General features: G+C 37.0%; 2 protein-coding genes across 3 annotated transcripts; one reads left to right on the top strand and one right to left on the bottom strand.

Annotated features, from left to right (window-relative positions):
• Positions 1-425: 425 nt before the first annotated feature.
• LOC143892458 (Vacuolar protein sorting-associated protein 26) lies at positions 426-15,133 on the bottom strand. The gene is made up of 11 exons (XM_077397081.1): positions 14,949-15,133; positions 14,793-14,885; positions 14,645-14,709; positions 12,720-12,774; positions 7,022-7,111; positions 6,794-6,878; positions 6,605-6,700; positions 3,478-3,662; positions 3,310-3,398; positions 808-907; positions 426-731 (listed from the first exon to the last, which is right to left on the bottom strand). Exons 1-11 carry the CDS (start codon positions 14,997-14,999, stop codon positions 687-689), a joined length of 954 nt encoding a protein of 317 aa, XP_077253196.1. The 5' UTR covers positions 15,000-15,133; the 3' UTR covers positions 426-686.
• Positions 15,134-16,445: 1,312 nt separating this feature from the next.
• Positions 16,446-26,443, top strand: LOC143892461 (senescence-associated family protein). 2 transcript variants are annotated; one of them, XM_077397085.1, is made up of 13 exons: positions 16,446-16,630; positions 17,702-18,022; positions 18,245-18,427; positions 18,672-18,745; positions 18,901-18,977; positions 19,071-19,142; positions 21,983-22,051; positions 22,420-22,466; positions 22,577-22,700; positions 22,824-22,892; positions 22,997-23,100; positions 25,935-26,010; positions 26,096-26,443. In XM_077397085.1, the coding sequence occupies exons 2-13, from the start codon at positions 17,721-17,723 to the stop codon at positions 26,273-26,275; spliced, it is 1,377 nt and encodes a 458-aa protein (XP_077253200.1). In that variant the 5' UTR covers positions 16,446-16,630; positions 17,702-17,720; the 3' UTR covers positions 26,276-26,443. The 2 variants fall into 2 exon arrangements, with proteins under 2 accessions (XP_077253200.1, XP_077253201.1); XM_077397086.1 differs by having other exon boundaries at positions 17,706-18,022.

Genomic DNA, 26,443 nt, shown 5'->3' on the forward strand with positions numbered 1-26,443 from the left:
AAAACATCTGGTGGAAAAACATAGCCCACCAGTCTCTCTCAGCTTTCCTAATCACTGCACCAGACAGAGGGTCTTCCTAGCTGGACTCTAAGATCTTCAAGACCCTTGATCTGTCGACAAAGGAAGCAGCCATGGAGATGAGACGAACCCCTTTTGCAGCAATAGGATGTGATTCAAAATGACATTGTCATCGAATGACTATAAAAGTTCTAATGAGGCGGATGCCAGAGCTCTTCTTTGGGGTTTGAAATAGTGTGATCCATACGGGGCCTTAATTATTTAAAGGGTCTCACCTAATGCATTAGCATGAGCTACAAACAGGGCCCCTGGTCCATGGAATTGGCCAACATAATATCAGAGATCCGAGATTTATGCATGATCATGCACCCGGATTTTAACCACATGAAGCTGTCAACAAATGCTCATGCTGAATTTGGATGTGGCTGAGGTCTCTATTTCCAAAGCTTGTTTTGATATGTGCATATCCATCTTTTTATATTCTTACATGGGCTGTTAGTTACAAAGCCCGAGGAACTGAAACAGCTACCAAAATGTGTACAATAGAAGGGTATATCCATCATTGACATGACACATTCAATGCATCCCCAACATTGATTACAGAAAATATTTAGATTTTAGACTCAAGACTTTGGTACTGCTGTGATTAGCTAGAGGTATTAATTACCTCATTTCGTACGGAATAATCTCAGCGGTAGGGTCTCCATTGCCAACTGAAAGATGGAGAGAGAACCATATTACAAATAACACATTTTTCCTAAAAAATGCATCTCAATGTTTAGTGCTTACCCATAGCCTTGGTGTTCTGAGATCAGATTTGGGATACAGTTTTGATAACTCTGACTGGAAGGTAATGATTATGGACACCTGAAATTCAATTGAGAAGGGTCTGGACAAGGAATTTAGATGAGAATCATAATGATGTAAAGATTTTTAGTAATGGTAAAAAATGAGCAAGAATCATATGATACAAACCACATTAAAAGCATGAGATGAAGAAGCTCCATAAGAACTTTTTATTTTAATTTTTTTTCCTTTTGAAATGGTAAGGAAAAACAGAAATTGCAAGCGGGGCAGAGGTTGCATCGCAAATAATGCATTCTTATTGACCCCACTTGGATTCTTGCAAGTTAGTCCGCTAAATTGTTAGTACTCCTAGGAATGAGAAAAAAAAAAAAAAACTGCTTACAAAGGTAATAAAATTGTAGATAGACCGTGCTAATAATCTCCACGAGACGAGGCTTTTCCTGTTTGCCCAATAGATAATGTTAGATGAATCCCCTTCCACCTAGAAAGAACCTCCCAACCCTCAAGAAAGATGTGTAGCCCAGTAATAAGAGTCCACACCTCCTCCTAGTTTGAATCCATCACACCCATCGGTCCGAAAAATGACAACATAATCTCCCTCAAATTATTTCATAGAACACCCTCACTCCCAGACCCGGATTTCCCAATGACGATGCATCAAAGTTAAGTAGAGTTTTTTGCTTCCTGATTTTTAGCCACTTCTCATCACTTGGAGACGCTAGTTTCCTGATTTTTGTTTTGCGATTTTCAGCCACTTCACCCGCCCTACCCCTTTCTCAGCACTTAGAAACACAGATGTATCATGAAAAAAATTCATGGTAGCCAAATGTGCCCTTAATGATCACTTTCCAATTCCTAAAGATACCTAGGAAATAATATCCAATAAACTCCTTCAATACAGAGGATCTCCAAGCATTTTGTGCATAAAGATACACCAAGCACATGATCCTTAATGATTACTGCACAATTCCTAAAGATACCAAGCACACGATCCTTAATTCAGACAAAATGCACCACTTTAATTATCACCTATCCAATGAGGAAGCAAGCTCGCCAAGCACATCTGCCACCTTATTTTGACTTCTTAACTTTGCTACAAATGTCAAAAGAGACTCTTGAAGGTACACCATGCACTGGAAGGGGTTTAAAGCTAATTACCAAAGTTTGGATATGAGAGGATCTGGATAAATTCGTTGATGGTCATCAACTGGCATAGGAAAAGTTCTTTCCTCCGTGCCACTTTTCCTACATATTTAGAGGGATGGAGGATATTATTTGATGGTTTTTCTGATCTAGTTATTTCTCACATTCATAGAGAATGGGTTTGCCAGGCTAGTTCATTAGGTAATTTTGGCGTATTGTGCAACAAATGCTAGTAATTTATTTTGTCTGTAGGTTAGGTGTTGTCCTTTGTTTTTTCCTCATGTTGGGCATTCCAAGAGCCTTTATCGTATCTTTTTTTGTTATTTAATCACTTGGTCAAAAAAAAAACCAAGAAGAAGAAGATACATCACACATTCAGTATGCAGACGATTTAGCTTGTATGACTTGTGCCGTTTGATTGATGTAGCAAATTGCTTCACGGTTAGAATAAAATCCCTCTAAATGTGACAGTATCTCCAATATTTTATTATTTTAGGGCATGTAGAATAGAATAGACTTTTAAGCTAGCGGTAGAGTAGTTTCAATAAGATCAATCAGCCAGGGTTTCAAATGTCAGTCTATACATGTCAGTTTTGGCCGACATAGTTTGATTCCAACTTTGCCCTTCTTTTCTTCATTAACCTCCATATGCATTCAAAGAATCTATCCATATTATTAATTTTAGAATCTAAATATTTGTATATGGAGTGGCATTTCAGTCCTTTTCATATGACATGTATAGATTCTAAATAGGTAATTCAACTTCTCTTTTCTATGATAAGAAATTTTGACTTTTTCATTAGTACAAGTACTTTTCTCGCTTCGTTTCTATATTTTCCTTTCATATTTTTAACATAGTATCAGAGTAGAATTTGAGCTTAGATTGAACCTGACCTAAAAGTTTTCCTTCCGTTTCAAATCCTTTTCGTTTATGTTTATGAATGTCACTCCTTTCAATACACAAAGTTGCTTATTCTTCCAAATGAATCATTATACAGTCTTTCTTCACTTTTTCCTTTCTTCAATTACAAAAGAAAATTCGCAGACCCTACAGAGCCATTGGATCCAGGGTTTTAGATTTTACCTTACAGACCAGCTTGCCACCATTCATTTTTAATTGTCACATGGAAAACAGTGTTTTTGCATCATACATGCAAATCAACAAGTTCAATGGCATCTAAACAAAGTACTATACAATAAAATATGGGTTTTCTAGCACTGAAATAACACATTATAATGGAAGCGCTCTTGGAAAAATAAAATAGAAAAGATGCATTCATAAAGATTATCGACATCTTTTTTTCTTTTCTTTTTTGAATGATAAGATTATAGAAAACTTACCCAGCTAATACAGTAGGACATGTCAAAAGACGGGGAATTATCACATATACTGGTAGAGTCATGGATCGACAAACATCTCCATCAGCAATCTAATAGATGGAACAAATAGCTTGTTATACAAATGTGGTTATGTCAGGAGAGTTTTTAAAGAGATGAAATGCCGCTTGCCTGTGTAGTCTGAACCACAGAGGTTTCAGTTACAATTCTCTCTCCAACAATAATGGACTCTACACGAAGTAACTGAAGATCAATAGAGTGTATAGGTATTGCAGATGCTTCTACAGTTAGATCACCACAAACAGGATCAGACAAAGAACACCGGGTGCAAATGTTTCCGGTAACTTGGAATCCACCTGTATAAATCCAATATAAGGTACATAAGTCAAAAATATAAAAATATGGGTTGCTTGTGTTAAAAGAAGGCACTGAAAATTGTGGATATTTCAGCAAAGCACCAAGAAGGAATGATGGTCAGAGCAAAAAATATTTAAACTTTTCATGGAGTGTAAATGGCTTAGCTGAGTTGAGTGGAGTTGAGTTGAGTTTTCATGGAATGTAAATGGGTAGAAAGTAGAAAATTATGCATCACTTGACTTGAAAATATTAGTTTTAAATTTAAAAAACTGATATTATAAGAAAATATAAAGTAACAAAGTGAGGAAAACGATGCCAATTGTAAGAAAAAGACTAAAATTGATTAAAAATAACAAATTCAGCCATCAAGTCCAACTAATAGTGCATAACTGTCAAAGTGTTTGCTGGCTTTTTAGATAATGGTAAAATTGAAACAGCATTAGAGACTGAATATTTTCCAAAGACTGAATATTTTCCAAAGAGAGGAATATCATAATAGACTGAATATCTAAGCCATTAGGTTAGATTACTTTTTTGCCCTCTAGTTTTGTGTACAGTCCAAGGTCACCTGATGTAATATACTTGCATATTAAGTATATACATTAGAGGAGAGAAATCGTGAGTTTTGCCTTGAACTCCTGCATCCTTCAAACAGTTTGTTTGTTTGGTTTCCTCCCTTCTTTTATTCTCTTCTTCTTTTCTCATCTTGAACCAATCTTGACATGGTATCAGAGCTAGGAAAGATAAGAAGAGTAGGTTCGTGAAATGGAGAAAGGCATCTCAGAAATTTTTTGTGAGAAAGAATGAATTCAACCACCAAACAGTGATGACTCTTATCAGATCTCGTATGTGAGCCTGTGATCTGGGATTTGGAGCCCAGATCTGCCTTTTGTAGGCGTATGCATCCCTTTGTGTAGCTAAAAGGTATTTACTCCATCTCTTGTGATCTTGGGTTGAGGAAACCCTGATTACAGTAAATGTGCAATCAGTTTGCACTTTGTGGGCTGTTCATCCACCTCTTGGAGACGTTTTGTTGAGGAGACTAACATACAATACATTGACTATGTGGAATTTGGAATCTAGTTGAAGAGATATTTGGATGATGATAAAACTCATCCTTAGGTTGTCTATCATCAGATTTAGATCTGAACTTTCTGCTTGTAGTTCAGTTCCTTTGGACTTCTGAGATGCATATTTGAAACTGATGTATGTGACTGAAATTTATACGGCTTATGACCCATTGAGCAATTTCTAATTTTTTTTGAGGTATTGGACATTATATTTCCAAGAAATTCGGTTTGGCCTGTCAGATTTATCCGTTTCCATGACATCAAAGAAATTATTTTAATTGGTGTTTGAGAATCTATCATGGCTGCCACAGGCAATAGATCAGATTCCATCTCTGTTAAGTTTGATGGAACTAATTATTACCTATGGGAATTCTAATTCAGTATCTTTGTTGACGGAAAAGAAATGATGGGAGTGGGAGATGGATCTGAACCTATTTTGCCAAGGAATTGGCGGGGTATTATGAAAAGACCAAGGGGAAATAGTTTGGGCCTTTGCGGGTCCGATTGGGGTGGCAAGCATCGGAAGTTGAGGTTCGAGCATCTCATCAAAGCATTAAATTTTGGCATGCGTGGTGGTTGAATGGGATTCCTTAAATGTCATTAAGTGGCTGAAAGAGGCCCAAAAACATCCTTGGAGATTTGATAGATTCTTTGATGAGATTCACGAGATCCATGTCAGTTACCTTTAGGCATGTGCGGCGTTCAGCAAACAAGATGGCCGATAGCATGGCTAGATTAGGGGTGCCCAGAGATCTTTAGTCTTTAGCCTTATTTGACTCTCTTGCACCATGATTTTAATTTGGTTTTCTCTGTATTTTGCCTTTGCTATGTTTTTTTTATCCTTCTGTACCTTGACCATCTCAGTCTCTTTAAATAACATTGGCTATCATTCAAAAAAAAGTGAATAGCTTGAACTTCATAAGACTCAAGGACAATAGTATCATGAACCTATTAAAGATGAGATAGAACGGGACCACCTTCAGCACTGCTAATATCATGAAAGAAGCTGGACTCAGACTCCATTCCAAAGAGATAACACCAATGGCCTCCACTGCAAGAGTAAAGAGGGCAGGAGATATGGTATGCCCTTACCTAAGGCCTTAAGAGGAAGTGAAAATAGACACACCATTGCTAATAATTGAGAAGTGAGCCTCTGAAATACACCATAAATTCACTTTTTCCATTTTAAATGAAAACCCATTTTTAGTTCATCCACATAAGCAAAGGCCACTCAATTCTATCGTAAGCTTTTTCCAAGCTAACATACGAATGATTCCACTAGAGTTACCTGCTGCTCTTCTATTAACTTATTCAACATTTTTAGGGCTCATTAAAAGTTCTTCTGAATCTGCAGATTCAATATTTGACTCGGGCAATCCAGTAGATTTCTTTTCTCCGTTCCAAATTTTTAAATAAAGATTTCAAGTTTCCAATAAATTTAGAAATTTTCTGGTTTCCTATCTTATATTTTCAATTTTCCAGATAGATTGAACACACCTTGACAAATGGCCGATCAATGATATGAGGGGTACTGAACTTAAAATCAATCATCCAATATTATTAGCTACAAGCACACAACTAAGCAATAACAATATTAATCACGAATACCAATCCCGCACTGTTGCGTTTGTGGTAAGGGGCCATGAACCTTGTCTAAGGTCTCGTGTTCAATTCCCACGGGGATTGGTACCAAACACCCTCTGCTTCACAACAATATTAATCACGAATAAGTAACAACTGAGTTATCAGCTAAACCATTAATCAATTGAAATTCCAAAGAAAAACAGAAATCTAACAAATCTAATTCCCTTCCATACTTAAGCTTAACTATGTTATGATGCTATCTAGAAAGAAACTAATCAGGAGCAAACCTGATATCAGTTCAGGAAGTAATGGATGTCTTTGGGTATCCGGGGTAATATGGAAGTTAACCATTTCAGGAGAAACCGGTGCCTCCATAAGATTGGCTGTAAACATGGAGAAAAAAAGGAGCCATTTACAAATCAAATAATTAAGATGCATAGAAGGAATTAGAAACAAACAAGACAGTACACCCTTACCCTTAGCACTTTCTACGATGAACTCCATAGTAGCGGATAGAGATTTATGAAGGTATCCTCTCGTTATCTCTGCAGTTATTAGATACTATTATAGAAAGAATTAGACATCAAACATCTGATAAAACATTGAGCTACTACATAAAAGTTTTGAAAAAGATAACTAAAAAAATAGCAACCAATGATCCAAACATAAAAAATGATGGAAAAAATGAAAGAAAAACGTTCTACCTGGATGCTGATATTTGCTCCATGGAAGGTCTCATAAAATAGTTTGCCACCATCATGTCCATGTGTTCCAATAATCATGGAAAATGGTATCTGCCATGAACATAAATCACCTAAAAACAGTCTCAACGGAAAAACTATTTTCTATAGTGAATTTTAAAATTTTGAAAACAGACCTTTCATTAAACGTGTATACCATTATCTAATTCATGCTCCCTGATAAACCTAATTCGTATTACCTATGCAAAACTTGCTCAATTTTGTATATAAAACTTCCTCCAGGAATGAACTCTACATTCACTTTATAGTTTGTATGCTATACTTTCTAGCGCATTATGGTTAGTAGTTTATAATTCCTACTTTGAAGTTTGAACTTTGAAATGAATGCTGAGTCATTATTTATCTTTTCCTTCATCTCCCTTGCTCTTCTATTATTCTGTTTGCAACTTTGTCCAGTTGCACTTTACGACTTTGTACATCCTAATCAATCTTAAGTTACATCATAGAAACATAATGCATGATAACATCTTAAATTCATAAAACTTGAAATATTTCTGGCCATAGAGTAAAAAGTAAAAAGTAAACAAAAATAGACAGTTATAGATTTAACGGGTAGCCTGATACACATAGCCAATCAGTCGTGTTACATGCTAAGATAATTAGCATTTACAAAAAAATTAACATGATTAAGGCTTCAATTATTTCAAACAAACAAAAGCATAAACCAAAAGGAAGCAAAAACTAACCATTCCAAAAAAAAGAGGAAGAAAAAAGTATGGAGAACAGAAAGAGGGGTATTCAACAATGATCAGAAACACCTCATTGAGATTGTTAGATTAGAGAAGAGGTAGAACTCATAAGCCTTACAATCCATACCAACCATCATCCTGGTCCTCCAGTCGTGAACACAATAAGGGGCCAAAAAGTCATCCTATAGTTGAGGTTAGTTGTTAGATAGACTACTAAGCAGGTAAAAAATTAGGAGAAGTAGGGACCATGGTTTTAAATTTGGACCGAAATTTCGGATTTCGGATTTCGATTAACTAGATTATTTAACAATATTTTGAAGACTAAGAAGATAACTGATGAGTGAAGGAAGTGTACATTAGTACCTATTTATAAGAATAAAGAGGATATTCAGAGTTGCACCAATTACCGGGGAATTAAGCTAATGAGTCACACCATGAAGATTTGGGAGAGGGTAATTAATTGAGTATAGACTAAGAAAAGAGACTAAGGTGTCAGAGAATCAGTTTGGCTTCCTGCCCGAACGATCGACTATGAAAGCTATCTTCTTAATTAAGCGGTTAATGGAGAGATTTAGAGAAAATAAAAAGGACCTTCATATGATTTTCATTGATTTGGAGAAAGCGTATGATAAGGTTCTCAAGAATGTTATGTGGTGGATCCTTGAAATGAAAAAAATGCCTACTAAATATGTTGATGCGATTAAGGATATGTACGATGGAGCAGTACCTAGTGTCAGAACCACGGATGGCACGTCTAATGAGTTTCCAATTACAATAGGACTGCACCAAGGATCAGCTCTAAGCCCTTATCTTTTTACACTAGTTATGGATGAGCTTACGGAGGGTATCCAGGATGAGGTGCCGTGGTGTATGTTATTTGCAGATGACATAGTATTAATCGACGAAACCAAAGCAGGAGTAAACGCTAAATTAGAGTTATGGAGAACTACTTTGGAATCTAAAGGTTTTAGACTGAGTAGGACTATGACAGAATACATGGAATGCAACTTTAGTAATGTAAGGAGGCGGGACGAGGATGTAGTAAATATGACTGGACAGGAGGTACCTAAAAGGGATATCTTTCGCTATCTTGGTTCAATTCTACATAAGGAAGGAGATATTGAAGAGGATGTTAACCATAGAATAAGAGCAGGTTGGTTGAAGTGGAAGCTTGCCTCAGGAGTTCTGTGCGACCGTAAAATCCCTACTAAGTTGAAGGGAAAGTTTTATAAGACAGCTGTGAGGCCAGCCATGCTGTACGGCTCAAAATGTTGGGCCACCAAGATGAGTGTGCATAAGATGAGTGTAACGGAGATGCGAATGCTTAGATGGATGCGCGGCCACACAAGGTTAGATAGAATTAAAAATGAAGACATTCGTAAAAAGGTGGGGGTGGCTCCAATTGAGGAGAAGATGAGAGGGCACCACTTAAGATGGTTTGGACATATCTAACGTAGGCCCTTGGATGCTCCGGTGAGAAGAGGTGACTCGTGCCAAATTGAGGGAGTAAAAAGAGGTAGGGGCAGACCGAAAACAACTTGGGTAGAAACAGTGAGGAAAAACTTGATAGCTAGGAACATAACAGAGAGCATGACCTTGGATAGGATAGAATGGAAGAAAATGGTCCACGTAGAAGAACCCAACTAGAACCAGTATTAGAGCCGGGTAGATTCCTTTCACCTTCTTCATGAATTTTTTATCTAAAGGCTTTATTGAGTCGAGTTGAGTTGAGGTCAAGACCGAAACCAAAATGTACCGAAACAGAACCAAATTTCAGTTCAAAGTTTGGAAATTTCGGCCAAAAGATCATAAGTTTCGGAAATTTCAGCCAAAATTTCAATAAATGCTTTTTTTTTACTGAATTCTCCCCAAAAAACTGACATTTCATATCTTTTAACCAAATTTCGGTATTTCGACCGAAATTTCGGTTTCGGCTGAGTCTGGAACCGAAACCGAGATTTAAAACCATGGTAGGGACTACAAGGATTGAAGACAAGGAAAATTGAGGGGAAAAGTAACATTCCATATCACCGAACTAGGGGCAGGATTTGAACAGCCACAGAAGTAACTAATGGGATAAAAGCTGAGAAAACATTATGATGACTTTTCATATGATCACCTATATCAATTATAGAAGGACAGACACCATAAGGATAAGTAGCATGAAACACAGGCTAGCTGTAATGCATGGTCTTGTAGAAGACTCGGATGTAGAGCATTGCACTTCATTAAATGGTTGAAGTGATCTTTAGAACTTATATCTGATAAGGAAGCTTCCAAGAGGACTTCCTGAGGTGCCTAGTCTAGTTGTGGACCTTGTGGTGCAAACATTTTAGGGCACTGCAACTACCAACACCCCAACCTTGACCACCAATCCCACCCAGTTTAGAGAACAAGTGCAAATCTATCAGAAGAATAAATAATGGGTTTAAGAAATTGCAGAGGACCAATCATCATTGACAAGATAGGACATACACGATTAGCAAATTTAATATTCTCATTACCTATCAATTAAACCTTTAGAACCTCAAACAACTTTTCACAGGCAAGAAAGAAGTTGAAAGATTCACTTTTGCTTTTTTATTGGACTACTCAAAACTTGCCTTCCAAAACCCACAAATGCAAGAACAAATACGCATGAGGGGTGTAATATGTCAGCTCCTCACACAAAGATATCAACTTATTGAAATGCCCTTCAATCAACAAGGTTCCCGCCTAAGGGTTTTTTTTATTTCCAAACCCAATTATAAAATGTTGGCTGTATCGACTTTTGAATAGAAGTTTTCAAGATGGCTCCAAATTGGAACTTTTTGGACTAGGGACATAAACAGCAGTCCTAGTTTCAGTAGTTCCATAGAATATGATAGGGAAGACATAAGAAGCTGATTTCTTGGTCCTAGTTTCAGTATTTCTTTAGAATTTGATTGGAAGAGATAAGAAGCGGATTTTTTTTATTGGCAATAAAAAGCTTGTTAAGAAAATTACAATAAGGGCAGAGCTTTCCCTATTCCCAAACCCAGCTTTGATCATACACCCACTGTATTAAAAGAGTCTAGCCTCTCAAATTATGCAAATATTGTATATAAATTCTGGTTTTTGGTCGAAAGATGGCCTCTCATAAGAGGATGTTTTGTTCCAAAAGTGTTTTGTTTTTATTTAGAGTTTTAGAACTTTCTCGTGCTCTTTTCTTTTTCTTATAGATTGTAAACCTTAGGGCACTTTTCTTTTATGCTATGCTATGATGGAATATTAATGATGATGGAAGCAAGGTTTTAAATTTCGATTTCTGTCAGCACAAAAATGGAAAATTTTTGGTTTCGGTGGAAATCTTGTAAAATCATGGAAACATTTGGAAAAAATGTGCAAGTGATGGAGTACTAAGATGAAACTTTGGGTAATGTTTGAATAAGCACAAATACATACTTAAAAAAACAACACATAAGAAAGCCATCCTATATGGCTTAATCACATTAAACACCTAGTGACATCATTGGTTCCATGCCAATCTGACATCCCAAACATAAGATACGGTTACTTTGCTGTGTAGTTCAATAATGTTGCCTACCATATATCATTCTCTACATTAATGAAATAAAAATCATAACATCTTTCAATTTTTTTTGTCGCTCCGACCATTTTGATCGAATTTCAGAAATTTGAATCAAAATTTTGGGAATTTTGACAGAAATAATGACATGGAAGGAATTCATGTAGATTCCATTTCGGTGGGGATGAAAACGAGAAACATTCCAGTCATTTCGGGAAATTTTCGAGGAAATTTAAAACCATGGATGGATGATGCCATGCTATGCTATGAAATGATGAAGGAATAAAGATTTCTCTTGTGATAGGGGTTGGGCATGTAGCTCAATGGTTGAAGCTTTGTTTCTCAACCTTGAGGCAGCAGGTTCGACCCCAGTTTATCTACCAAAAAAAATATATCTCTTGTGTGGATTGACTCTTTGCAAATATGCAATGCCTTGATCTTTCATAAGGTGCGAAGCCACATGATTGCTAGTGTGCTTCTCCGTCTTGGGTGAGATGCCAAATCTTCTATGGTAAGATGCAAAGGAATACTCTTGGTGGGATGCCTTGAGATAAGTATCTTGTTTTCCTTACTTGCAATTTATTTTTCTCTTCTTTTCTTGGTTTCTTCCCCACAAAGAATATGCTCGGAACCAAAAATATTCCTTTGCTTTGCTTAAAACATCAAAATCCTATTTTTCTTCTTCTTGTTTTACCTATCCCAACTCAGCCTAAACACTGTATCTCTTAATCTTTCCCGACATATGCCTGCACTTTCCCGGAATACTCTACACCCTACTAAACCTACCCGAAACCTAGTAGAAAGATTTTTTTCCAATTTGATCATAAATTATAGGACCCAAAACCCTAATCTTTACCCATCCTTTTCACCCCTAAAGTTCCTTCTTTAGATCCACCGTACATCTGGTATAAGAGGTCGATCATCCTACATCAATTTGGTATTAGAGCGAAGTATTAGTCCTTCCTTCGGTTGTTCTGCATCAAGTGATAACAAAGCAATTTTGAGGGTTTTTATTCATCATCCTCCCTGAGGGTTTATACATTTTGTTGTTTTTAATTGTCTTCCTTGACCACCCGATCGAGGTCTCTCTTTGTATTTCACCATTCAAAAAAATGAGGGAAGAAGAAAGAAAGCAAATGAAACAGAGAATTCATGATGTGTAAAAGTCAAACCCCAAGACTCCCACAAACCTTGTATATTATGAATCAAATAAAAATTACAAGTATGTCATTACTTATAATGGGGCCTATCCTAACCTGTATCATTACGCATGAATAACAATGTAAAACTATAACTAACCTGTCTCTTAACACACAAAAAAGGCTTTCCCATACCCATATATGAATAAATATCACTAAATGTCATCTGAAGTTGAACTAACAGTAACATTGTTAAAATAAAATACCTCTGTTCTTCCTGCACCTAACCTTCCAGAAGACATAATTTCAGTGCTCTCACTCCTGTTTTTGAATGGTGAAAAAACAAATCATATGAAGAGAATCAACAACATAGCATAAAAAAGAACCAAATTTAAAGGAAGTTTGTCACATAACTTTAACTGATCAAACTATGGTATCCAAAAACGAGGACAGGAACAAGCACATATAGATGGCAGAGGATACCCAATCTAGAAGAGGCTTTCCACTGCATATTTAAATTTAAGACTTGTAGTGACAGAAACATAATTACATCCATAATACTCACGTGATAATAAAATACATGCAGAATAACAACTATCAATGTATTAATATTGGTTTAGGTTCTATAGTCTTGCACTCATCTCCAAGTTTGTCACAAGTGAAAAAAGTTCATGGAGATGCATTGTAGCATAGTGTTTATATTACAACCTATTGCAATCATGTATTGTGAGGGCTATGTTGTAAATTCCTTAAATATTATGTCCGTTCGTCTATACTAATCAAGGCTAATGACTAGGTTAACCAATATCTACAATAATCAATAGTAGTATTTACATAATCAATTATTTCAATCTTCTTTATATTTGTATAATCCAGAGTTTCATCAATATCTACTGAGGTCATGAATTGGTCTTCGTGAAAGTTCTTGTTAACATTAGAAGATCATCATCCTTGATTGAACATACACAGGCAGAAAGAGAAGCAAGAGAAGAGAATAAGAGAAAGAAGGAAAATATGGAGATAAAAAAATTTGTATGGGTTAAGCTCCCACCGCACGAATTCATCACAGTATGCCGTTAGGACCATCCAATGATGGGTTCTATCAAATAAACACAAAAATACTACTAATGAATGCATGTCATTTGTATAGTGGGCCCCATCTGACTTAAGTTCTTCAACACCGCCCCTCAAGCTAGTGAATAGATGTCATTTATGCCCAACTCGGAACAAATGCTGTCAAATTCTCTCTAAGCAAGAGCTTTTGTAAATATGTTCAACTGATCTTTGGATTTAACATGTAGTGTAGATATTTTTTTTCGAAAATATATATTTAAATAACGGACAGAATCATTACCATTGGGGTCCCAAATCAGGGCAATGACAAGAGCACAAACTACAAAGATGGCATCCATAAATAGCATCCCACGGTTAGAAAGTAAATCTTCCCTGGAATTTCATTCACGGTGAATATGAGTAAAGGAAAACTCAGAAAAATTGGCCAAACATGCAGTGTAGACATCATTTTACCGATGACCATTACACAAACAAAATGGCAATCCACTTTAATGTGTTTAGTCCTCTAAACACAAGATTGTTAGCAATGTAGTAGCAGCTTGCTTGTCATAATACATCTTCATAAGTTTGAGAAACTTTGAATCCAAGTTCATTCATCGGAGTTTTAGACTATATCAATTCAGCGGTTGAGTAAGCCATCACACAGTACTCTGTTTTGTAATGGACCGTGCAACCACATTTTTTTCGTTGTGTCAAGTAATTGGATTCTCTTCAAATAAGGTGCAATAATCAATACTTGAACCCATGTCGTGAAGGTGATCCTGCCTAATCAGTTTGAAAAAAAATCCAATCTTAGATGATCGTTTTTCCTGAAAACAAGACCTTTCCCTTGAACTCCCTCCGAGTACCTTAAAATACATTGAACAAGTTCCCAATGATAGAAAGGACTTTGCATGAACTAGCTCACGACACTTAAAGGGAAGGAAATATATGAAAATGCGATGGTGAGGTAGATAAGCTTTTCAACCTGATGATGATATCTAGCACTAGCAGGATCGCTATTGTTTGGAGACATTGGAGAGAAAACATTTATAAAGAGAGAGGAAGAAGATGATACATAAAAGGACAGAGATGATGGCATCATTCAATTTAAAATACAGTAAGCAAAGAGGGTTACATGATGGAGATAGGTTTTGCCACATTGTACAAGGATTCAATTACTCCCGTCATTCCTCCACGAACCTACATGAACAGAACAGTAAAAATTCACGACGGGAAACAATTGAGAAAAGAACAAAAGTGAGAAAAATATATAGAAAATTTACCTGTAAATTGACTGTTCCGGTGGCGGTAACGCGAATTGCTTGGTGAGAAATGGGGGCAGCAAGGTCTGCTATGATTTTGCCTTGGAGGGGCTCCTGAAATATGGAGAATGAGGAAAATCCAAAGAAAAAGAAAAATAGGGTTATAATCAGGCTTACACTTGGGCGATAAACACGGCTTGCTCGGGATAGTTTCAGCTCTATCGACATTTCCAAGAGAGAGTGAGAAAGAGAGAGAGAGAGAGAGACTTTGCTTGCAGAAAATTATTAGGGTTTTTTGCAAATGAAGTCTTATACTTCGCTTTATTTGCAAAGGGAGATGATTTTTTACTCCCCCTGTAGGATTATGCATCCCCTTGTTAACGGAACAGCAGGCAGACTCGTCTTTAACGCTTCTTCGCGTCAAAATCACGTTCCCAGTGGGGCGTATAATCCTACAGTGGGGTGAAAACATCATCTCCCATTTGCAAAACCAGTCTTCTATTTACCGCTGCAAATTTCATTTTGTTTTTTAAATGACAAAACTACCCCTCCTATGATATGTTTGGTTCCACTCAGCAGCAACTATTATGTAAAAAGACCAAAATGCCTAAGCTTACCTTTGGCAGGTGCATGTGACGGGGTCTGTTAATCTGGCTGGGAAATACAGATGTAGCCAATTTGTGTCAATCCTGTCTTGATCAGATGATCTCAGTATCTTGATCCATCAAATAAGATTAGTGTTCCATGAAGAAAAGGTGCACCGTTGATTTTTGTAGGCATTAATCTTATGAATAGGATGTGGGTTGGCATGGGACAGGGACCATGTGGGTTGCCTACCAGATCAAGCATTAAAGATTGATCAGAACAACCGAGCAAGGGATTTGCTAGATGGTCCCTAGCAAACTCATCGAACAATAGTAGCCATACATACATTTCTACACCAAACCTTTGGCCATTTTCCATTTCAACCGTCCATCGGAGATGGGAACTTTCCCAATGATCAGTTACATATACATAGGCCCTGCTTGTTTTTGCCCTGTTTGTTTCAGGTTGTGACACCTGATGGTGAGGGGCTGAGGGTCTCAACCCAATAATCGGTCGGGGGCCTCACCATCGATTGTCACAATTCGAAAGAACATGGCCTGAGGGGTGTTCGTTTGTGATCTGTGTCCAAATGGCCTTAGTCGGACATCTCAATGATAAGATTCAAGGCTAATATAGATTTTTATAGAATGAAGTAAAGTGATATTTGAAACGGAAATAAGATCATCGGATGAAACTAGGGTCGACAGAAATGGGGTTCGAAATCGGTAAGATCAACGGACTCGATCACATCCACATGGCATATGTGGCAGAAAAAAATAGCTGTTAGTAAAGACCCTGACAACAAAAAAAACGATAAAATAGCGGGCAATGATAAATTCGCACCGCCTTAGGATAATTCGCTCCGCTGGCAGGATAATTGACGTCAAAAAGCATAAAAGTCTGCCACATGGTGCGCATTATCCTAGAGTTGGTGCGAATTTATTATTGCCCTAAAATAGAATAGTGCTAACTGTGGTACGAGTGGCTATGGTGCGAGCGAGAGTGGAAATTACAGAAAGTGCACCTCAATTTACCGCGAGTTTTGTTGGCAAGCGCCGGGCCATATCTCTCTCTCTCTCTCTGGCTCTAATTTCCTCCCTCCCTCTCTCTCTTTCTCTCTCTCTCTCTCTCTCTCACGAAAAACTTTATCTAGTGCCCTAGTATTTTCTTGCATTTTTAAGGTTCGCATATTATAAAAGCCCCATTGTGTTGTTTGTCTCTCTTCTCTCTTTCTCAATCTCCAACGTTGAACGAAATAGCAGCAGCTTCTCCAAGTTAGTCTCTCTCTCTCTCTCTCTCTCTCTCTCTCTCTCTCTCTCTCTCTCTCTCCATTTATTTCTTTCATCATTCAATTCCTAAATTTGTTGATTTTTGTATATATTTTGTGTTCTTATGAGTCTTTCCCGGCGTCTTATTTTTCCTACTTTGTGTTTTCTGCTTCGGAGTATCAGAAATTCATAGTTCATAGAAAATTCATCATGTTCAAGCAGTTGGGCCTCTTTGGATACCACCAAAATCGGATTATTTGCAAATAAGATTATTTTAAGTTAATCTTATTTGGAAGGTGTTAATTAAGATATTTATAAAACTATTCATAACCATTTGTTGCATTTAAAATTGGAAATTTTATGTGTTGCCGTGGAAATCTGACCTAAGTTTGAGTGGGTCCCAGTTGGCAGCACTCTTTACGAGATGACCTGGTTCATGAGCAAACGGTCAGAAAACCACCCGGAGTCCAAACTCTTGAGAGGTTCTCCGATGCTTAAGTCAAAACCGGCAATAGTAATATAAGCTCTCTGATGAGAACTCTGGAATTGACTGAATGCAAAAGTGATTCAAGTCCTATATCTTGGAGATCGTGGCTCTATTTATAGGAATGATTAGAGTCCTTACTTGCTATTGGTTGGGTGCCTGTAAAGTGTCCTTAAAACCACATACACTATGTCAAACATGAATTGAAGAGATTAGAGAAGAAGGGAAAGAGAGAAGATGAGAGAAGTATGAAAACCACATGAACTGTTTGAGGAAATGAGGAGTTCAAGCTAGGTCTCAAACTTTTCTCCTTCTTTGTATAACAACTCATTTCTAATGAGCTTGACTTAGTATGCTATATTTGGTGATGGGACTATTTGAATTGTATACAATGGTTTTATACTTAAAATTTTAGTTAGATACTTGCCTACCTGATGCAATTTTTTCTCTATTTATTTCAGGGATGAAATACGGAGAGAAAAAATCTGGAAACTTGGCCTTTTAAATTCTTTTATGCTCAAAAGTATCAATTTCCAGTTCTATTTATTTTCATCTTAGCTTGATACTCTTTTCTTTATTCTGGTCACAACCAGCAAGGTTTCTGGTGGTCCAATGGCAACTGATGCGGTCAACTTGATTGATCCTTGCGGAATTATTTATTCCTTCACTAAATCCATACAGCATATTGGATTACATCCTATGATCCAAAGGGTTGAGTTTAGGAAGAAAAATAATGTGCATCACCTAGGTGCAAACATGAGGTTCTCCACTGACGGGTCTTGGTGCATATATGGAAAGCCCTACAGTCACGTCGTCTCGAGGGAACGTGCTGTTTTATGCCTTGCTGCTGGAACACATAATAGTGAGGCTAAAGAATGTGTTAGGCATTCTGAAGATTGTTCAGAAATTTCTAGGTATGTATGGTAATGATATATCAATATCACTCTTCTCTATGCTGTTTCTTTGTTACCTCATAAATTGGATCAATATATATTAAGCTATAATCAAGTTTATTCTCCGCTATTGTTAAGCCGGAAATGAAATGAACCCTTGTTTATGATATAGTATATTGTTACAATTCTAGTTTGACGATATAATCACTTATCATTCATGACTCTCCCTATTTTCGATGACAGAGGCCAAATTGGAGATGGGGAAATTGGAGAATTATATGATTCAGTCTTGACTGACCTTCCAGTTACTCCTGAAAGCACTTCTACTTATTCTATTCAAGGCTTATGTGAAGCTTGTAAATATGTGCACAATGATGCAAAATATGTGAATGAAAGGGCTCGTAATGACATTGTATTGCTTTCACGGTAATTTTACTTCCTCAATATCTCATTTGATATGTATAGATTTAGTCAAAGAACATATTTTATTTTCTAATTCTCAGCATGCCCATCTTCTTAAATGGATTAGCTTTCAGCAGTATCAATGATTTCTGTAGTACTTCCGAGGTTCCTTTCTGATATCCATTTCTTATAATTGCAAGCACTGTAGTTCATTTTGCCTTAAATGTGAGTACTCCTGAATTATCTTTGTTTCCCAATCATGATTTAGTGGTATAACGAGGCTGAATGACCGTGCCCGCCAAGATGTCACAATTCTTGGTTTGGAGTTTCTTAAGCTTGATGGTAAAGTCTATAACTTGTTTCTTAAGTATTTACATTCTACTTGGAAAAACTATAGATCTACTATTTAATTGTCTTAGTTCATGCTCTGACTCGTGGTTTAAATTATTTTTGTTTTTTGTCCTCACCTTCATTTTTAATATAAATGATGCTTAAAGCTCGTGCGAGAGAGGATACTGAGAAGATTGACCACAGTGTGAAGAAAAAAGCTGAACGGCTACATCACATAGCCATGGTATGTCTTTCTTGCATATCATGTTCTTGGTTGTCGGTTGCGAAGTTACTATCATTAAGTAACATATGAATACATTCCTATGTTTCATATCAGGTCCTGAAAGACAAAGCTGAGTCAAAATTGAAAAGAGTAGCAGACAAGCACTGGAGTGATGGGGCCTTGGAGGTACCTTTTTCGTTACATTATTATTTGATTTAACTCTTTATGCATGCAATAATTTGTTCTAAACTATAGCATCCCACCAATGCTCTGATGAGGCCTTAGAGGTACTGGTTTTGGTTGTATTGTTTGATTGCCTTAGATGTACCAGTTTTGGTTGTATTATTTGATTGATTTAACAATCTTGCTGCATGCAATACTTATTATCCTTCAACCTCGAAATCTTTTCCTGTGTAAGTTGTGTTTAAGTGGATGATAAATTGATAAGTATGGAAAACTAACCTTTTGTTATATGCATTTAAATTTGTTTGAAGCAGAAAACCTTGCATCTGTTTATAGGTTTTCTCCTTATACAGTTTGTTCCAAGGTTCTTGCATATAGAAGAAAGAGAAAATAAGAGGAGAAGAATGAAATTCCGTGTAAATGTGTTGTAAGTTGTAACCTGGGTAATGTACAGGGCCCTGGCCTTGGTCGTCTAGATGTTGGTAGCCTCCAAGAGTAAAAAGTGATATAGCTACAGACATGAGGAGGGGTCTGATCTCAGCCAAGAAAAGACAAGAAGGGATTCATGCTAATTGAAGAGCGGATCCAATACCAAGACGGCTTCTTTCTCAAGAAGTGCAGCAAGCACATTTGCAAGAATCTTAGCGGACAGAATTGCTTGAAGATGCTCCGCCTACCTTTGAAGAAGGGGGCCAGGCCACCGTGGACGAGCTCAAGCAAGTCAACCTTGGTACCGAAAAAGACCCACCACCTAAAGAAGGATCAAGTTCAAGAAAAGTGGAATGGAGATCGAAGGGAAGAAAAGATGAGGGGAATCGGTTTTTAAACCCAACTGGGAAGGGTGAAAATGGGGAAAATGGGGGAGCGGTTTATAAACCCAACCGGGAATGGTGAAAAGAGAGAAAAGAGGGAATGGTTTATAAACCCAACCAGGAATGGTGAATAGGGAAAAAGGTGGGAGATGAATGTAGGATGTACTAACGGAGAAAGACAATGAATAGATGATGTAAGAAGGGAGGAGAATGGGATGAAATAGTAGAAGAGGGGAAGAAATAAGAAAAAAGAAGGGAAGAAAGAGGGGGGGAAGGGAGGGGGGTGGAGGGACACACCTTGACTCAAGAGGTGCTTATTCTTACATTTTTTCCAATATTTCTATGACTTCATAGGGCTTCCTCCTTCACAGATTTTATATGGAGGGTTGAGGGGTCTTTAGCGGATTTCCTAAAAGTAATAAGTCCACACTTACTAAAAATAGTAAGTATGCACTTGCTACAAATCTTAAGTCTGTATTTTTAGTGCGTGGTGTGTGGAGTGATAGTAGGCCTTAGGAAAAGGTGAGGAAGGCGGGAATGAGAAAAAAGGTATGGTAGGCCATAGGTGATGTACTATGAAAATATGCCACTTATTGGCCTACTGTCTGTATCAGAACATCCTGCACGTCTAGGCTAAAAAATGCTAACAATCCAAATAAAATGCTCATAAAAGAAAATAACACACGTCCAATAGTCTAATAGGAAAAAATAAATTTAACGACTGCTAAGATGACTGAATCACATCATGAGCTTTCTAGAACAATAATGTGAGGTCATGGTACACTAGTGGTATTGCTCTGTCTAGCCTCACCACATATATAATTATAAATTAAGTTGAGAAGGAAGAGAGTCCTTAGACATCGAACTCTTTGCCCGATTAAGAATTCCCCGTTAATCAGTTTGTCTGTTTAGGTTTTCAATAGTTGGAGCATCGGTCGGCAATGGTCAAACTACGCCCCCCCCGTGCAACGCACCCACCCACCCACACCAAATTGAACATCTTCTCCAGCAAAGTTTTGTGATGTCTTGGCGCAAGTAATAGACTGGCAATATCATGTCTATGAAAATATTTATTCTTAATAAAAAAAATTGAGTATACATTTGTGCTATGTGCCTGTGTAGTTACTCACTGTTACTCATTGCATAATAACTATTGCCCATATGGTGTTCTTAAAAAACATGAGTTTTCTTATTGGACTAGGCATACAAAACTAGTAGCCATCCGTATAGTGTATGCCATGCAGACTGCAGTCAAGAGTATCTTTTCTTTGCATGGACAGGTCTTGGGGGCATGTTCCCTACCTTGGTATTGTATTTTTCAGACAGGAAAATATATGATCGAGAATTGATTCTTTTTTTCATACAGGATAACAAAAAATCATCAATTGGCTAAGTCGTTAATGCCATGCATTACGTACACAATATCCAATGTTCTCATGTATTGAAATTTCATCCTCTTTATTCTAAATTAGGGAAGGGACTAAATCAAGTTCAGATTATTTCATTTATATGGAAATAACTTAATTTGTTTGAAAATAGTGTATAGCAAAGATAGATACATATGGAAAAGAAACTAAATTCAGGATGGGAACCTCTACCGCTGCTTGATTTATTCTTGATTAGTGTATTTTAAGGACCCCCTAATGGCAGTGAGCCCAACTATTGCCTGTACGGGCACTCAGAGCCCTGCGACTGTGTCATAAATTAGTTTCCTTGCATCAGTACAAATTGAATTTTCCATGCTTTTCTGTTGGATGATACATGTTACCTAATTTGTTTCCTTGCATCATTACAAATTGAACTTTCCATGCTCTTCAGTTGGATGATACATGTTACCTTAGCTTGTACACTTAAAAAACTTCATTCCCAATTTCATTTTAAAATCTGGCCATATATAGAGCCTCCTAGTCTTTGTAATTATTGATAATTAATTATCTATTTTTGCACTCTTGAAGTATCAATGGAATTCTGCACCTTGAAGCTTTTTTTTATGGGTTGTGTACCTTGAAGCTGCCTTTACATTTAGTGCAGGCTGACTTGCGGCGAGCAGACTTTATGGTTAGGCGGCGTGCCATGGAGGATGCCTTCATGGCTTTGAAGGTAAAGTGATTATTCATGAGAGATGTTTTAATGTATGTAAGACTGGAATAATTGATGTTTATCACTTAGATGGAGTCACTCTTATTCATTAGACAGTTAATCATGGATTCCAACAACTATCTTTTGCGAGCTTTTGGGAAAACTTTTGCTCTATTCTTCAACCTTTTGGGAATATTTATGCTAAATGAATTTAAAATTTACAAAGTCCATACGATCTCCCTGCCCGATTATTACTAAACAATGGCCGCTTACTCTGTCAGCTATGACTGCGTGGAATCATTTCATATCTAATTAAGAATTTTTTTTATTTAAAATTTTCTCTTATTTACATTGATGAAAAAGAAAATCCCTTTGTTGTGGTCTTACAGTTTGTCAGGAACATCCATGACATGATGGTGAGCAAGATGTACCACCTGTACGTTCCTTATGACTGAGGCATATAACTCAATTATCTTTGTTTTATTTCCACGACACTTTGAAATTATGTTTTTTGAAATTAGTAAACACATGCACTCCATTTTGTAGGCCTAGAAAACAAGGGTCGTCATCAATGAATGAAATGATGGGCCTTATAACACTTGAAAAGAATGGGAAGGCACTTGATTTCTTTCCCGGAGAAATCTCTACTGATCGTATTACTGCTATACAGGTCCTTTTTTCATGGTCATATCTAAATTAAAATCTCGGTTCTAATTTTTACATTATCTTCCAATTTTTTATGTATCGCTTCCTCACATTTAGGCATATGCTTCTTTGGTTGAATATTTTACAGGATGCATACTTAGGTATGGCGTCTGCCCTCTCGGAAGCTGATGGCATTGACTACACTGACCCTGATGAGGTTTGAATCCTGTGAAATAATTTCCTGATTGGAACATTGGTACATATTTTTTCTTCATAATCTTTTTTCTTACCACTTCTCCATTTGGGTTTCCATGGGAGCAGCTTGAATTGTTAGTAGCAACTCTTATAGATCTTGATGCAATGGATGGTAAAAGTAGCGTCTCATTATTGGCTGAGTGTTCAAGCTCTCCCGATGTTAGCACTAGGTAATGCCTTTTCCGTTTCATGTTTACCAAACCATTTCTCCTTCAAGCATGTCATTAAAACCAGATGGATAGTCTTCTTGATCTCTCATTGCATAAGCTACAATAATCATATTAATTACCTTGCAAAGCTTCTTTTGTCCATAAGTAATATTGTTACCTAGTAAGACTCTTTTTTTCCATAATTAGTATTTTATTTTACCTTATTTAATTTCCCCTCATTCTAATTGCTTTTGATGGTATGTCATTTTTTTAATGAGTGCAGGTAAACTTCTAAGTTAGTCTTGTAGTCTTGTTGAACAGAGTAATTTTTAATTAATTCATAATCCCGTTATACTTATGCCAGAATTTGTTATTTGCGTCGAATTACTATTCACCCAGATGCATGTTGCTAATCTTATAGTTGCAGATTTATAATCATCGAATATTAATTTCTTTTCTATGTTAAATCTAGTTAAGTTTTTCCCCCTTTTTTAATTTACATCAGCTTTGTCTTATCTCCTTGTATGGGATACCCATATCGCTATCTATGTCTTGGATTCCAAAAAATGTTATCATATCCCTGTTCATATGGTTACTCCTATATTTGTATCATAGATAATGATATGTGTCAAACATAAATTTAACAAAATGGCAAAAAAGGAACCACAAGTTTTTATAGGGCGCAACCTTGTTTTAGGTAGCTACTTCAACGACGTTATGGCTTTTTTCAGTGTGTATCTTCCTATCAAACCTAAGGAATGAATGGCAAGCGTCATCTTCCATGTAAGATAATTGTCTAATAATAGATGCTGCCTTCACATCAACCTTTATATCAGGTTAATCATAGTGAAATCAAGACCCTAAAGCAGAACAAGCTGCTGTATTCTGTTCTATATACTGTCCTTTCATATTTCAAGGCGACCAAGTGTCTTGGGAGTTTTCGAACTTTTTTAGCACAGTACGGTTCTTTTACCTGCTTCTGTTTAAAAATATTTTGGATGTCGTGTCCCTACACAAACGATACTTATCAATTTTTAGAGGACTTAATGTTCTTACCCTATTCCAAATTCCCTTGAGAATCAATAGAATCTGGATTAGGCTTTTGAACACCAGCCCTTTGCAATCTGCAATCCTTCATATGGCTTGACTTACCGCAGCCCCAACTCCTCCGCTCTCTTGAATTTGATTTGCTCATGCCTCTCTCATTGTGTTCCCTCCCACTGGATCTACCTCTGACAAATATTGAATCACCTGAAGAGCCTTGGTTGATTTACTCCTAGTTTCTTCAATAAAAAGTGATGAATGGATCCATGTCAAGAGATTTTTTTGTGGATTAATTTCATGAAGAAAGTGTCCGACTACTCAAGCATTGATCACAGTAAACTGATGGCTTTCTCCTTTCCTTTGATTTTAGCATAAACTTCCATCTACTTGCTGATTAGAGTGTTGAACTCGTTTTGGTGTTTTTGCAAAGATGTCCCATTGTAGAGTTGTCGATCAACAATTTCTCTGCGTATATTTTTAAATTTATCCTACCACCCTTTCACAATTGTCTCAAAAGAAACACTGAATGTACGTAATCATCCAACGAAGCGGATCTTCCATCTCCAATTGATTTTTCTTCTTGAACTCTTCATCATTCATCTCTACTGACTTATTTTCTTTTCCCGCAATTGGAACACTAAAACCATCATTCACCAACATTGTATTCTTCTTCAATTTCTACAATGGAAAATTTTCTGTCAAACTTTGGAATCTCAAACTTGGTCGTAGTCTTCCCTTCCCAGCCACTATAGAGAAGTATTCAAAAGAAAATAAACACCATCTCTTCATCGATTATATATTCAAAGCTTTGATACCTGATGTTAGCAACAAACATGATGCAAATAAAGACACACAAATAAAAGAAATTAACTGGCAACTCAAGTGGCAAAGATTTATGTGGTTCAGTCTCTGACCTCCATTCACGGGGCATGAAATTAAGTGGCGTACATTTATGTGGTTGGGTCTCTGACCTACTTCCATGGGGCATGGAATCTCTCTTAATCTTTTATAATGGCAGTAGATTCAACGTCCTTTAGGAGCAAACCCCACAAACAACAAAAAACACCCACATAAGTTACATGAGCACTTTTGAAGGAAGAACCCACGATGGTGTGGTTTTTACAAAAGGGGGAAAACTGAAGTCTACGTAGTGGGTTACCTAATCGAACCCTATTAGGTTCTGTTAAAGTATAAAAGATAAATAACGCCTTTCTCCAATAGCTTAAGCTATTGGAGAAGTTGGTAAGTTAACATGGTATCAGAGCCAAAGGTCTCGAGTTCAAACCTCCCGGATAGCAATAGTCCACATGCGATGGTCGGCCCAAAGTGGGACCACATGTACCACGTCTTTGCCAAGTGGGCCACATGTGCGGGGGAGTGTTAAAGTATGAAAGATAAATAACGCCTTTCTCCAACAGCTTAAGCATTTGGAGAAGTTGGTAAGTTAACAGGTTCCAAATACAAAAGTCAAGTAGTGTTGACTCCTAACATATCTTCATCACTGAACTTGTACATACTGCGCACACCTCGAGAAGGGTATCGCCGTTTATCAATTTTGGAAAGGAATTTGATTTCATCTAATTTGGAACCAACTTGATAGCATAAACGGAAAGCCTAAGGCATCCTTTGAGGTGCCCAAACCTGAAATAAGTCCAATTGTAACAGATTGTATGAGATTTTCCCTTGGTATTTCAGATCAAAATATTTCACTATTCATTGTCATGGATCAATTGTTACCAACTTTGAGTATGGTGGTTGTTGTCAGTGATTTTGAACTTTTCAGGACTGACATTGCTGCATTCCCTTTGTAGGCAAGCCCTAGCGAATGCCTTGGCAGTAGCTCCATCTATGTGGACTCTTGGGAATGCTGGCATGGGGGCATTACAGGTAATTTCTTCAAACAAGGTAAAAATTATCATTGCTCTTCTTCCTTTTCAACATGGGAAACTTCATTTGTTGGTTCTTTTCACAGAGATTAGCAGAAGACAGCAACCCGGCTGTTGCGGCTGCAGCGTCCAAAGCAATCGATGAGTTGAAAAGGCAATGGGAAATAGAAGAGGGGGACAGTTGGAGATTTACAGTGAGTAATCAGGTGCCAATGGAAGAGACAGAAGATGATATCAATGATGCCCATGAGGGTGATAATAGATAGAGGAACAAGAAGACTCCATGTTTTTTAGTCCATCCAGTTATATGATACATGAAATAGAATGGTTGTTCTGATGATAAACATTCTATTCCAAGTGAACCACCCCATTACAAATGGTATAAAGAAATGCATCATGTGAAGAAAGTCTTTTTTTTCTTCAGTATTTTATTA

Source organism: Tasmannia lanceolata, unplaced genomic scaffold, assembly GCF_043159265.1.
Source record: "Tasmannia lanceolata isolate RefF3 unplaced genomic scaffold, GAP_Taslan_0.1 ptg000015l, whole genome shotgun sequence".
In the NCBI taxonomy this organism is placed as follows: Eukaryota; Viridiplantae; Streptophyta; class Magnoliopsida; order Canellales; family Winteraceae; genus Tasmannia; species Tasmannia lanceolata.

Coding starts and splice junctions, on each gene's coding strand:
- LOC143892458 (XM_077397081.1), bottom strand. CDS start 14,999: ATGTCGATAGAGCTGAAACTATCCCGAGCAAGCCGTGTTTATCGCCCA. Junction 12,775..14,644: donor GCAAAACCTATCTCCATCAT/GTAACCCTCTTT, acceptor ATTCAAAAACAG/GAGTGAGAGCACTGAAATTA. Junction 6,701..6,793: donor CATCGTAGAAAGTGCTAAGG/GTAAGGGTGTAC, acceptor CCATGTTTACAG/CCAATCTTATGGAGGCACCG.
- LOC143892461 (XM_077397085.1), top strand. CDS start 17,721: ATGGCAACTGATGCGGTCAACTTGATTGATCCTTGCGGAATTATTTAT. Junction 19,143..21,982: donor GGAGTGATGGGGCCTTGGAG/GTACCTTTTTCG, acceptor CATTTAGTGCAG/GCTGACTTGCGGCGAGCAGA. Junction 22,052..22,419: donor ATGCCTTCATGGCTTTGAAG/GTAAAGTGATTA, acceptor GTGGTCTTACAG/TTTGTCAGGAACATCCATGA.